General features: G+C 39.2%; 1 protein-coding gene across 2 annotated transcripts in view; it reads left to right on the forward strand.

The window, feature by feature from the left end:
- The window catches only part of SEMA3E (semaphorin 3E), a 253,192-nt gene that overhangs the window by 188,072 nt on the left and 50,196 nt on the right, over window positions 1–14,924 (forward strand). For both annotated transcript variants that reach the window (XM_075599557.1, XM_075599558.1), the window contains exons 6-10: window positions 2,997–3,116; window positions 6,256–6,398; window positions 9,686–9,800; window positions 12,663–12,732; window positions 14,183–14,327. In XM_075599557.1, the coding sequence (XP_075455672.1) occupies window positions 2,997–3,116; window positions 6,256–6,398; window positions 9,686–9,800; window positions 12,663–12,732; window positions 14,183–14,327 (593 nt within the window). The remainder of the gene's footprint in view (window positions 1–2,996; window positions 3,117–6,255; window positions 6,399–9,685; window positions 9,801–12,662; window positions 12,733–14,182; window positions 14,328–14,924) is intronic.

Here is a 14,924-nt window from a genome sequence, read left to right on the forward strand (position 1 = left end):
GGTGCGGCACCCATCAAAGAAACCCCTATTTCTGGACTATATCGTATCCTTTTAACTCACAGTTCTTTTTGCGCTTGTTTCTTTCCCCATTTTGTGCTCATTTGCATGTCATTTCCCAGAATCCCTTGCTGCAGTGGAAGTGCTGGGTGATGATGGTGAAAGGCGGGGTTGCAGACCTGCTAAGACATGCAGATGAGCATACAGTATATTTCCATTTGCTATTTGCTTTGCTGTGGAGGGTTTTTGTCACTTTTTTTACCCACCATAACTTAACTAAGTATATATAATTATTAATAATAATTATATAATAATAATAATAATTATTATTATTTATTTATTTCAAGGCAAAGCTCCTTTAAAGGAGCAGTTTCTCCAACACTAATATTTTCAGTTCCAGGGATTCACGGGTTCCGAAAATACTTCCAGTGAAGTTTCCAGGTGTAAATCTCCCTCAGGAGAAACATAATAGCTGCCAAATCTCAGGCACATACCAGGTGGCAACATCATCAGTTGTGGCTCCATATTGGTGGCCATTTAAATCCCCTTTAAAAACTAGGATGTAACACTGGTAACTTCACCATTAACAATCTCCTGAACCAGTATGATTTAGCTCTGGAAGACACATGGTTCCAATCCTGTAAAAATGGAGGTTAGTTAGTGTGGATTGCTCCTTTAACGATTTTATAATTTCTGTAGATGAGACACAGTGCCACCACTTTCTTCAACTTACATTAAGCTTTAATAATTTCCTTAGGGTAGGTCTCTGGTGCCTGCTGCAGGCACAAGAAACACCCCCTCAATGGGGCCGGGCCCACTACCTACCTTGGCCACCACATTGCGCAACTAGATTTCTCTAAAGACAGGAAATCTGTGTTCGCGACTTGCTGGCCACGCCCCCCGGCGGTTCAGTCAATGAGGGCGAACCTGCCGGGTGATGTCATGGCCGTGCCCTCCGTTACCCCCCCCCCGCCCCCTCCGTCTTTCCCCCTGCAGACCTGGGATCTCAGCTGCACGTGCCGCCAGCCTGGCAGGCGTACCTGCAGCGTCGACACCGGGGCCTCAGCCTAAGGATAAGCACAAAGTATATCTCAGAGAGCAGTGAACTCCAATTCTGCTATATTTGTGTATAACTGTTTTCTTAGTCTACCTGTCTCAGTTATTAAGACATACTGTTTATGATCAAGAATTACAACAATCTAAAACAAATTGTAGACTTTGACAGCAGTGTATGGTGCGAAGAAAAGTTTTATCTACATTTAGTAAATAATTTTGATACACTGTAGTAGCAACAGAAGTCATCATATATTACTCACAGTACAAGTTGTTTTAATAACATTATATAAAGTGCTTGAAGTGTTGCTAAAGGTGTAGGGATGTGTACTAGGCAGCATAATGCAATGTTGCCACCTAGTGGTAAATTTATTTTACAAATTTAAGAATTGTTTGGTAATATTCAAGATAAGCTAAGCAGTTCCCATTTGTTATCAATACCTGATAGTAAATTGGACTAATGTAAGATGGCCATTTTTTCAGGGTTTAGTGTCTATACTATCTGAAGCAGCCATTTGGGCCATTTTTGGTCGAAAATCCCTATTAACTACTGTACAATGATATTTTTCAGCCGGAAACAGCCAAAATGGTCGCTTCGAAGAGTATAGACATTAACACTGGAAAAAAAAAACGTTGTCCACTAAAAAGTAGTCTTAGGGACTCAAATAAATGTACGTTATGGGCATAATCTTTAATTGGCAGTCTCTAAAACAGCTCAGCTCATATTCATACAAAGTCCGTCTGCATTATATCCTCCCTTTCTCACCACATTATTAATGTGGGCAGTATCTCCAAGGGGAATCGCTGACATTGTGACTCTTTGATGCATTATGCTGTAACTGTTTATAATATTTTAGACCAAATTCGATCCCTGTGTGTGTAAAGGAGACTTTAATTTGTATATTGTATATATTTATTTGAAACCCGGGCAGCTTACGGGGAGGAGGGGGAGTGTTGACAGAACTGTCCCGAACCTGGTGGCAGAGGCGGGCCTGTCCAGGCTGTCTGAACCCTGAAGTTAGGCCCCACCGGAAGTCTGGGCTCAACATTGGTTATCGGCCGCCTAGCGGGAGTAAGTGGAGTCTGCAGTCCTAGGAGCCCAGGAAAGCAGTCAGTGGCCCTGCTTATACTGTAACTACTTTTTTTGTCAGTCAAAGATGAACTTATGGGTGTGACTACATATTGTAGTAGGTATATACAGAAGTGTAGTTAAATAGATGTGTAAAAAAAGGGAACACATGTAAATAGCAACAGAGAATGTTAGTACAATAAATTTGAGTTAAGCTTCAAAGTGAGAAACATTGTCTCAACTGTAAAGTAATGTGCTTGGCATCAGAGACTGTTGGCAGGTTAGCAGACTGGTAGGTATTGATTCCAATCTGTACTAATGAGCTTAGTCCCAATTGGAAGTGATACAGTATGCTATTACATTTTGGATGGGAGCACTAATGATTTTGCACCACAACAAATTCTTGAACAGTTCATTTGATTGTGTACAGAAGGGGTGCAAAATAACTCAGTAAACTTAGGGTGTAGAACAGTGTTACAATAGACCATTGGATTTATCTAGGCAATTGAAGTCAACTCCCTTAAAAAAGTAATAGTATTTTAACTGCTACAGTATTTAATTTTTTTGATAATACAGGTCACAAAGCGTGAACTGTGTCCACTTCTTTGCAAACCTCCTCCCCCCCATTGTGGGGGAATATATAAGAAAAAGATACATTAATTGAACTGGCATGATTAGCACATACCTGTAAAAATAAAACATTAATTTCCATGTCAAAAGTTGCCAATTTTGTGAAAGCTAAAACACAGGAAGATAAAGGGGCTTACACATTCCATTATTATTAGTTTTAGAACAGAAATGTAAGAACGTGATTTTTTTTAACAATATAACAAAAATGATTACTTACAATATAAGAACAACCTTTTGTCTCTTTCAGGTGGCGAGTTATTTGTTGGTCTGTACAATGACTTCCGGGGAAGAGATGCTACTTTCTTTCGGAGTATGGGACTTCTACCACATGTTCGAACAGAACACGATGATGATCGTATTCTAAAAGGTGAATAACCATAGAAATATAGAATTCGATGGCAAAAAATAACCACCTATCCTGCCTATTTTCCTATCTGTTGTAAAACCTCATATGTTATTAGATCCCTGAAATTCTTTCATATTTAGGATAGCATTTTGTCTATATCGGGCATTTTGTAATTCCCTTATTGTATTTGTCTTTACCCCATCTATTACTAGACTATTCTAAGAATCCACACCCTTTATGTGAAGAAGTACTTCCTCATACAGTATGTCCCTTAAGCTTCCCATTGTCACAATTTTTGACCTGCTCATTGGTCAAGGGACCTTGAACTCAGGGGACATGCCCCTGCACATTTTTGGGGGGGGCTGAATGTTGTATTTTCTCTATCATTCTTCACAAAAACTAGAACATTTTGCAGGACTTGCACATTTTTGCTGACACGTCGCACATCTCTAGAAGTGGGATTACGGTCTTCTCTAGTCATCAGAAACTATACGTGGTAATAGTGACTGATTAAATAGTTCTGTTAATGGTATTGTCAGCATGCCCTTATCTCTTTAATATCCTTGGATGTATCCCTTCTGGGCCCATTGACTTGTCGTCTTTCATTTTCAATGTTCCATTAGGACTCTCTCCTCTGGAAACAGACTTGTCTACCTGCTTTCCATGTATATCCTTGTTCCCTAATTGTCTTCCCTTCACCTTCTGCTGGGAAGGCCGAGACAAATAATTTGTTAAGGTTGTTTATTACGTATAACAAATGGAAAACAGACTAAGAACCAATATTATTTATGCTATCCTTATCTTAAATTATTTTTTATGAAAAAACATTAGAGAACATTAAAATGCTTATGCTCAGATTTACTAAATGGGGCTAACCCATAGTGCATTTTAAGACCCATTTACGATTTAGAAATGTAACCCTTAATAAACCACTGTAAACCAACCTAGAGGAGAGGGGCCTAGAGGACCTGTTGACTTAAAGATAAGCAAACAGTATAATAAAGCAATGAGGAATCCCAGCATGATACTCAGAGGGGTAGGGAAAGGTACTAGCAGTAGAATTAGGAAGTTGGTATGCCACTTTATAGATCTTTGGTCAAATTCTACGTAGAGTTCTGTGTTCATTTCTGGAGGCCATTACTGTTTCCCCAGAAATACTTCAATAAACCAGTGGTGCCACACAGAGCAGTATGAGAAAATGGTGCATAATTCACACCACAAAACATCAGGGAAAACTAAAGGGCCTCAGCACATAGATCCCAGAGGAAATAAGAATGAGATGGGTTATAATAGAAGCTTTCCAGACAAAGGTGTCAATATTGTATGTAACGGGTTTTCTGGCCCCTGTGGTCTAACCAGCCCCCATTACAGTGTAGTGTCTGGTGGTGCACCTGTTGGCAACAGGACTCCTGAGTCTCCCGCATGATGTTGTGTGGGGATTGCCAACCCAGACAGGCAGCTGAGGTAGTGTGCTTGAGTCCTACCTAGATCCAGTGCAGCGCCTCCACCTCATCAGGATCCCAGCGTCCGCTTGTGGATGGTCCTGGTGAGGAACTCCTCTGTGGTGCACTCCTCTGTGTAATCACTCCACACTTACACACGAGGGTATGAGTTAACAAGATCATCTTTATTGACTTGCGGCGGGCCAGCTGCCCCTCAGAGTGGTTGTACTTAGACGCTCATGTTCACCGCACTTCCCTTTGAAAGGTGTCCTTTCCCAAATTGGTGGATTAAGTATCTCCCCTTAGGGAGATATTCCCTGTGCCAGGTCCCTGGTCACAGTCTTATGAGCTGTCTCCTCCCAAGTCTGTACTCAGACTAGCTCTTTGTCTCATCATCTACTACCAACTCTACTTAACTCCACTGATGATCCCCAACAACTAACTTTTGAGCAGTGCTGTGCCTTATGTATCCTCTGGGGCAGGCACAACTCTGACATCACTAATCATTGATTCAGAGTATGTGGCCACTCCCATCCATACATAGGGCACCTCACCAGGGTGTGAGGGCAAACATTCATGATTACTGCTGGCATGCCCATAACTTACCAGGCCTTACTGTCAGCAGGAGAGATGACTGTAATCCATTTTACAGCATGGTTACATGTATAACGGGGGCAATTTTTTTTTAGCGAAAATGGGATGTAAGAAGGGGTCATATTCTTAAGTAGGATGATAACAGGCTTAGAAAAAATCAAGAGGAGATACTTCTTCACTGAGAAGATACAGAAGGCAATGCATGGTATATACTCCCAGCAGGTGTAATGGAATTTAGTACGTAAAGGAATTCTAAATATCTTGGTAAACACATAAGGGTTTCCAAAAAATGTGGAGAAGCAAGGATAAAATGGGTCCGAGGATTCAAAACAGGAAGAAATATGGGCAGAATAGGTAGTTCCATATCTGCCAACATTTTCTATGTTTCTATAAAGGAAGTTTACACAATTTAAAAAGGTACTTGGCAAAAGTTAATTTGATTACAAAATAGCATTATGGTTTTGTGGTTGTTATTAGCATAAGAAAATTAAGTCGACGTTGATATTGTGTGACAATGGAATAGAGAAACATTATTTTATATAAAGAGTACAGTTGTGTGAAAAAGAAAGTACACCCTCTTTGAATTCTATGGTTTTACATATCAGGACATTATAACAATCATCTGTTCCTTAGCAGGTCTTAAAATTAGGTAAATACAACCACAGATGAACAACAACACATGACATATTACACCGTGTCATGATTTATTTAACAAAATCAACGTCGATGTAATTTTCTTATGCTAATAACATCCACAAAACCATAATGCTATTTTGTAATCAAATTTACTTTTGCCAAGTACCTTTTTAAATTGTGTAAACTTCCTTTATAGAAACATAGAAAATGTTGGCAGATATGGAACTACCTATTCTGCCCATATTTCTTCCTGTTGTGAATCCTCAGACCCATTTAATCCATGCTTCTCCACATTTTTTGGAAACCCTTATGTGTTTACCAAGATATGTAAAACCATAGAATTCAAAGAGGGTGTACTTTCTTTTTCACACAACTGTATATAAGAATATTTTAAGAAATATGGATGCCAAATTATTGTTGCACAAGCCTCTTCAGTTTCGACACTACTAATCATTACTACTAAGACTAATCTTATTATTGTTTTTTAGAGCCAAAGTTTGTGGGCTCCTATATGATTACAGACAATGAAGACAGAGATGACAATAAAATATACTTCTTCTATACCGAAAAAGCAATGGAAGGAGACAAAGGAGCCCAAGCTATTTATACCAGAGTGGGACGTGTGTGTGCAGTAAGTAATATGTCTAACATACTGATGAGATAAAGGTAACCAGAGCCAGAGGGTCACTCCTAAGAGGGAGAGCAGGCTGAGATAAATAGCCCCCAATTGTGTGCACTCACTATTTGTGGAACTGCGGCTGAGGGCCAAGGAAATGGTGAGTTGCTGTATAAGGATCTCGTTATAGCCACATCAGTGACCACAGGTAAATAGTTGTCCCAAATCGGTGATAAATAAACTGCCAGTGAAGTTATGAAAGGGTTAAAAATATCTTTAATAGGGTCCTATGGACTAATATAGATAAAATAAAAGGGACACAAAGTAACATGAAGAGAGAGCTCTGTGTTCATCAGGTTGGTCTGTACGGGTATGGTTGCTAATGTAATTAGTCTATAGTCTCTATGCCAGATAGTTGTGGGAGAGTCGGGCAGATTACAAGCTACTGATGAGCTAGGGCCTTAGTGATGTGCTACAATTAGATAAAGCTCGCACTATATAAACACATAGAGGTTTAAAATGTCAGTAGGAACAACCCACTGTGACTGTAAACCGTCAGAACACTAACAGGATAGGCAGAAAGGTAAGAGATGGAGCCAAGATCAGTTCTAATACTGATAGTGAGTACCACTGTCTAGAACCAGGTAAAACCAGATGGTCAGGCACTGTTTGGCGGTGTATGCTAATGAGTGTATTATCCACACCCGTGTAAAATGGCTATGGGCTGGACACAGGCTATGCCTCAGTACAGTAGCTGCTAGTATTACATTCAGCAGACATTGCTATTGAGAATGGTGGGGTAAGACAGTGGAGCTGACTGTATCAGTGGTGAAACTGATTTGTACTTAATATTCTGATTTCAACTGGATCCATATGTTCCGTTATTGCCACTTTAAATGCAAATATGAGTAGCTATAGCAGCGAGGAGTCCTTCAGCTGGAAGTTATGTGACGTCACGGTTACCCTTGTAACGTGACATCAATGGACACTGCAAGTTACGTGACGTCACACGACCCTGTGGGGTCATTTGTCTCCACGCGAGGTAAGGAGGGGGGCGGCCAACAGAGGAGGTACAGTAAGGCATACTGATTCAGTGTTTCTAGTACTTTTTCATTTGTTTCCACTGCTCTGTGAATACAAAAGCTCATTATATTTGTATTAAGCCAGTTCAACTGGTTCTTTCATCGTGCTTTGTTCATCTCAGATAGTATTTTAACCTTGGGCAGACCTGCAAATACATTACAGTAACTCAGGTAGAAATCCATTTCAATGCACATCTCAAAACATTGCTGTTGAAACATTTCCTGTAACTCTAAATTGCTGCATGGACACCGATGCACATTTCATGTCCCAGTAACCAATGCTGAGACCTGTTGAACTAACCAAGTGATTATAAAACAAGGATTGCCACATACGAAGTGTCATTACAGGAGAGATACTGGAGAACAGAGAAAAACACTAACTGCCTCTTTAATAATGGCGTACATTATCTGTTCATGTTTGTACTGTACCAGACATATTATGAAAACATGAGAGATAAGTAATCATAAGATATATACATATGGAGAGTGAACAGCTATTGAGTAAGAAATGCACAAATCACTAAGCACAATGAGTACATTATTTATGTGAAATTATGAAATTCCAAGGATCTTTGCACTATGAATTTAAAAAAGGAAAAAATAGAGCCATAACCCTACTTGTCTTACTAACTATCACCGTGTTTCCTGCTATTTGCTTGAAAACTACTTGAAGCCTTGTTTTCTCACGCATGCTCAACTTTCCTAAGACTGCGCTTATAGTGCTGGCGACGCAACCGCCGCGTCAAAACAAATACATTGTCGCCGTCATCGGCGCTTATAGTGCACGCTTATAGTGCTACCAAAAATCTGGTAGTCACTGATATTTGATTATATCGGCGACGGTCTCCCCTTGTGGCCAATCAGGAGCTTCTCCGTGCCTGTGCCCTCCCCTTTTTGTGACGTCACTGGCCTTGTAGCCAGAGACGTCGCCTAAACTTAAAATATATCTTTCGCGACGGGTGACGTCATCCGTCGCGTCGCCATCGCTGGCACTATAAGCGTGGCCTAAGGCTGCGCTTATAGTGACGGCGATGGCGACAGCGATGTGACGTTGCGTCAAAACAAATGCATTGCCGCATTTGCGTGCGCTTATAGTAAGTGTGACGCGACGGAGCGACGGCTTGGTCGTGATCGCTGGAAGTCATCTCAATTTGATTTTTCCAGCAGCTGCAGCTTGACAACACCGTCACCGTCGCTTCGCCATAACCGGCACTATAAGCATAGCTTTATTCACATACCCTTCCACATACTTTCCATTCTGGTTTTCATATACAGTACCACACTCAAAGTCACCAATGATTTCCATGAAGCTAAATCTCAAGGTCATTCTTTCTTCCTTGGAATATCTCTCTGCTGCTTTTGATACCATCTCTTTCCCTTCACTCTCCACTCCTTTGTTATCTGTAACAAAGCCCTATCCTAGATCTCCACATACTGTATATCTCATTTGCTAACATGTCTTCCTCCCCTGTTGGGTCTTTCTGTTGGTGTGCAGATGTTGCAGATGTTATGGCACCCATGGCCGCAGAGTAAAGCGTAACACTGCTCAATTAGTTTACAAATTCACTCAATAAACTATCAATGTTTATGTAAAATCAATATCTTGTATTTATGTCCATGCCATTATGTTTCTTTTGTTCTGTGGTAGAGATGTGCGAACTGGTACTAATATACTTTGCGTGAATTTTACAATTTCGTGACATTTTCGGTGGGGTTTTTATTAATGAAAATGGACGCAACATGTTGATCTTTTTTCTGAAATGTTCTGAAAAATGGCAACATTCCCCAAGTATTTGCCAAATTTTCTTTTGTTAAAGAATTAACACACCATCGCCTCTGCAAAGCTGTACTGATTCACATAGACTGCTTTCTTGGTGATAAAAAAAAATAAAACAAATCTTCTTGATTGTAAATCCTAATAGCAATAAGTGTGGATTTACAAGGACAGCCATATAACCACACTACGCGTTTCACAATCATAAGACGCAAACAGCACATTGGTCATGTGACCTCTTATACCAGGATCATGTGACCACTGCAAATTTTTGTGGTGATCCTTGCTGTTTTTTATGCATAATTTTTCATGAGTTTGTTAACTTGTCCAAACTTTTCTCACATCCTTATTCATTTGGGTAATGCTTTTCATGTTGAATCTGTGTGATTTCATTATTTTGAAATTAATGTTTACATGTAGTATGTATGTGTTTTTTGTTTTTTCAGAATGATATTGGAGGGCAAAGGATGATGGTAAATAAGTGGACCACAATGCTGAAATCTAGACTGATCTGCTCAGTGCCGGGAACAAATGGGATTGATACATATTTTGATGAACTTGGTAAATTAGTTTATCAGATTATCCATTATACATAGAAAGTCTCAAATGTATTTTACCAAACCAAATATATTAAGTTTCCTCCAAATAATTGCTTCTAATCTGTCTCTAAATATATTACACTGGTTATTTTTTGCCAAACATTGTACTAAAGAAGTGGGCGGGCTTGGGAAGAGGGAATCGTGAAGGGCTGTTGCTGGACCAGGCAAAAGGAGGGGATTCTGATTGGGCTTCTGCTGGATCAGGCAGTGGGAGAAAATTGTAGACGCTGGACTGGAGGGGGTGGGAGTATTCCAGTCGGGCTGTTGCTGGAGCAGCAGTGGCGGGCGTTGCACTGAGAATAGAGAAGGTGAGTGAGGATTTTGAGTGCGTGTGGGGCGAGGGTATGATGGGAACATGATACAAGATTTGAAAAAAAGTAACAGAGCACAACTAGGGGTATCCAAAAAAAAATAATTAGAAGGAAAGTGTGTTTTCCATAAAAATAATTATTTATTGGTCATAATATAAAAAAGTAGCAAGGCGTTCCCTACCAACGCGTTTCCCGATACACAGAGCGCTTTCTCAAGGTATACATATCATATCATCACCAATATATTTATAGGTAAATAATAAGGTAACTTACCAATCATAAAACATAGCTGGGATCCACCCCTTAGAGTGCCAATTAGCATCTGGTGTATCGTGATGATGCGCGCGCACACCCGCGCCACGAACGCAAGCCCCGCCCTACACACCTGATCCAAAGCAATAGCAGGCAAAAGTCTGAGTGGTTCACGCTTGCGCGATACCTAACTACTGGCATGCCTGTTTTTAAGGCAGTGGAAGGTGCCCATAGATCGGGGGAGCAGTTCAGGCACGCCTGCGCCCACACTTGACGTGAATAGCATCATAATGATGCGTGCGCCCCCATGCCAACAAGTTAAACCTCGCCCTGGTGTTGTTTGTAAACAGAACGATGAATGAGAACAAGGGGAGTACACACTCGCGCAATAACTGCCCCATGTACATGCAGACTTGTGAGTTTTTGCTTGCTACATGTTTTCCCACTGTGATTGTAAGGACATTAGGTACTATTTAGGGTGATTATATTGCATTGGTTTCTGGATAGATCGTGTACCATACCTTCATTTCTTTATCTGTTGGTTTACCAACCAGGATACCACACCCAGTACCTATCCTCATTTTAAGATATGCAATCCAGGCTTTGTGTGTAGCGCGAAATGCGTTGGAATGGAAAATAATTATTTTTATGGAAAACGCACTTTCCTTCTAATTATCTTTTTTGGATAACCCTGGTTGTGCTCTGTTACTTTTTTTCAAATCTTGTATCCTGTATCATCCTGACAGAGGCACACCAAGATTGCATGGAATCTGGATCAACATGGACGTTGCAGCAGACTTGTGAGTTTTTGCTTGCCACATGTTTTCCCACTGGGATTGTAAGGACATTAGGTACTATATAGGGTGATTAAATTGCATTGGTTTCTGGATAGATCGTTTACCATACCTTCATTTCTTTATCTGTCGGTTTACCAACCAGGATACCACACCCAGTACCTATCCTCATTTTAAGATATGCAATCCAGGCTTCGCTACATGAGTACCCCTTGATCTTCATATATTATTTGTTCTGCATATGGTCTGTAGCACTACGCATCTATAGTTACTATGATGGGAACATGACTGTTGCTGAGGATTCCAGACAGGAAAAAGCCTAAATGTAGTAGTAAAATAAATACAAATAATAAAAATGTTGCCAATAATAGTAATCCCATGAGGACATGGCTTTACATTGCCATTAATGCTTGGGTGGGTTAAAGGCCAGAGGCAATCTCCACCCTGGGCATTAGTGGTCAGGTAATACCCTGCCCTGCCCTGTTGTGATATTACTTCAATAATGGCAACTACTGTACTCCCCCCAAAAGTAAATCATTTTTTAAGGCAATGCTGTCTTAAGGTTTTTTAAAAAAAATTGTCCCTTATGTAAAGAGATTCTAAAATACTTGACTATTGAGTTGAAGACACCATTTATAAAAAAAAAAAAAACAATCACTATTAATCAATTGTTATGTTACTTATAAATATGTCTCTTGCATCTTAGACATCTAATTCCTCTTATACAAGGATATTTTATATGTTCATACATATTATTTCAATTAATTTTATAAACAAAATTAGCTCGGTGAAGGTTTTGAAGTCTGAATATAAAGCGTAAAAAATGTCCACTAGTAGTTATCAATTACAGGTAATACCTCCTGGTAGCATTATTATTTGTTCATATTTTATTTATAAAATGTTTTACCAGGGAGTAATACATTGAGAGGTCCCTCTCGTTTTCAAGTATGTCCTGGGCACAGAGTTATGATGACAAATACATGGTTACAAATACATAGTTACATTAAGTGAACAGGGTATACATTATATACAAGAAATTGCATGCACAGTTAAGATAATATATATTATAGGCGCATGTAAAGTTACAAACTAGATAAAAATGTGAGACAGCTTTAGTTTTGAAAGAACTTAGACTGGTGGTGGCTGTGAGAGTATCCGGTAGATTGTTCCAGTTTTGGGGTGCACGGTAAGAGAAGGAGGAGCGGCCGGATACTTTGCTGAACCTTGGGACCATGAACAGTCTTTTGGAGTCAGATCTCAGATGATTAGTGCTGCATGTGGTAGGGGCGAGGAGCTATCATTATCACTATTATCATAATTCACTATTATTATTCTGTTTTACCGTAAGCTATTAAAAATATCCACTGAGGTCTTGTTTGATTTGCTTCCTATCTGCAGAATATCTGTATTTTGAATTAATTTAATGAAAAAAACCTTGTCATATTTTTTTTTTTTTTTTTTTTACAGAGGATGTCTTTTTGTTGCAGACCCGAGATAGTAAGAATCCAGAGATCTTTGCACTATTCAGCACTACAAGGTAAATTATGAGAGCGGCACAAGCCAACATGTACTTTATGATCTAAATCACGGGTGCTCAACTCCAATCATAATTTGATCATTACCTGAAATTTGTTTACCCTTTCTTTTTATTTATTTCTACCTCACATATGATCTGGATATTTTGAGTATTAGCGGCTCTAAGTTCCTGGCAAATTTTGTTTCAAAACAAATAGGGCAATAAATCGTGTACTATTGTGGTTATTGCCCTACCTTCTGTAGAAAAAAATGATGTATTGATGTTCCATAAATTAAAAACTAGATTGGCTACAAAACATAATAAAAAAAGATATATCATGTTGCAGCATGGAAGAAATCTTATATTCAGTTAATAAGGCAATTCTGCCTCCTGCCCTCTAATTAGAAAATAACTCAGTTTTCAGTCTCCCATTATAATTTACTTTGGAGACATTTATACGAGAAATATATTACATAAGACAGTTTAGTGGTTAGACGATATACTGAAAGAGACAATATATATTACCTGTGGAAAATTCCTATTACAAAAACATGACATTTAATTCAGCTTTCATATCCCGGACAATGGGCTACAGTGATTTATAAATACTTTGCAATATTAAATGAAATGGTTGCATCCCTGCTGTTTTAAGACAGGAATGGGTCTTCAAGTTAAAACATTTGAGGCCTTTAGAAGTAATATAAAATTGTACCTATTTTCTAAAGCACACCACCATTTTTTCTTGCCAGCATGCCCAAAATAGTACACACTGTACACTATCAACATCAATAGTTTATAAACAAAATCTTAATAATCTCAACTTTGATATGATTGTATGAGGAATGTACTATTTCTTTCCAGTTACAGTATAGTCACAATCCTGATAATTGATCCTTAGTCTATAAATTCCAAAAAATACCATTCAGTCAGCCTCCCCGTCTCGCTTTAAGGGTAGGCCTATTTTTATGGTGAGAGCTAGAGTAGTCCGTTGTGTCTTGATCAACACACATATTTACTACACCTTGCTGAATCTGCATATCTACATAGAAACCTATGATTACGTACTGTCAGGAAGCTGTTAGTACATGCTTATTTAACTCTACTGAAAGCTTGTTTTGGAAGCTGTAGGACTTACATTCGTGTTTATATTTAAATGATTAAAAACATTTGAATAGGAAATAACTGATATTGGAAATGTGTTTTCGGTGAGATGAGTACTGGGAAAGGAGGAAGGGATAGTGGTATTTTTCAATACTGCCTAAAAACAAGGAGTAGGAGCTCTGAGCGGCCTGAGTTCAGCATACACGGAACGGCTGATAGCGTGTCTGAAACGATCAGTTTACAGTTTGGTTCCTTATTCCTGTGTCAACAATGAGCAACATGGTTTTAAACCAAAGTGCCAACAGCTGCTCTAATTGTACAAAATAAGAAGTTATCATGAAAGTAAATATCACTTCTATTGTATTTTTAGCAACATTTTTAAAGGATATGCCATATGTGCTTATCATATGGCTAGCATCCGGGAAGCGTTTAATGGCCCATATGCACACAAGGAGGGCCCGGAATACCATTGGTCAATGTATGAGGGGAAAGTACCTTACCCAAGGCCTGGTTCTGTGAGTAGAGTTTTGTTTGTTTTATCATGAAATAATACAATTTTATTCCATAGGCTATGAGCTAAATTCCCAAGAGATGTATAATCTGTTAAAAAATAACTACAGTTCTTTCTGCAATAGTTTTACTCTGTTTCCTTGCACCTTCAGCTGAGTTAAAATTATTCAGTGTAAAATGGCATGACAAATTGAGCTAATACAAGGCTAAATGTGAATCCAGCCCCATAAGATTTCATTACCTGAGAGTATTAACTTCTAAGATAAAAAGTACAGTATTTGTGTAAATATTGGGGCAAAATAATTTGTGACCACCCTCTTCTCTATTTTCTGAGGAGCCCATATAAATCCTGACATGCTAGCTACCTGATACCTCTATTAAGCTTAAGGAAGCGTTGCCTCTTGGGATTTGTTTTTGTACTAGGTATGAAACAGGGGGTCTCCAGAGTTGACGAATGTTAATCCAGGGAACCCCGGCTTCCTTCCGTACCTCTGAAGGTGCTGCCAGTATCAGTTTTAGCTGGTTACCCAATATGGTGGTTTAAAGATCCTCTGGGCCAATAGGAAGCCACAATATCATCCATTGAAGCTTCTTATTGGCCC

The sequence above is a fragment of the Ascaphus truei genome, chromosome 5 (assembly GCF_040206685.1).
Source record: "Ascaphus truei isolate aAscTru1 chromosome 5, aAscTru1.hap1, whole genome shotgun sequence".
Classification (NCBI taxonomy): domain Eukaryota; kingdom Metazoa; phylum Chordata; class Amphibia; order Anura; family Ascaphidae; genus Ascaphus; species Ascaphus truei.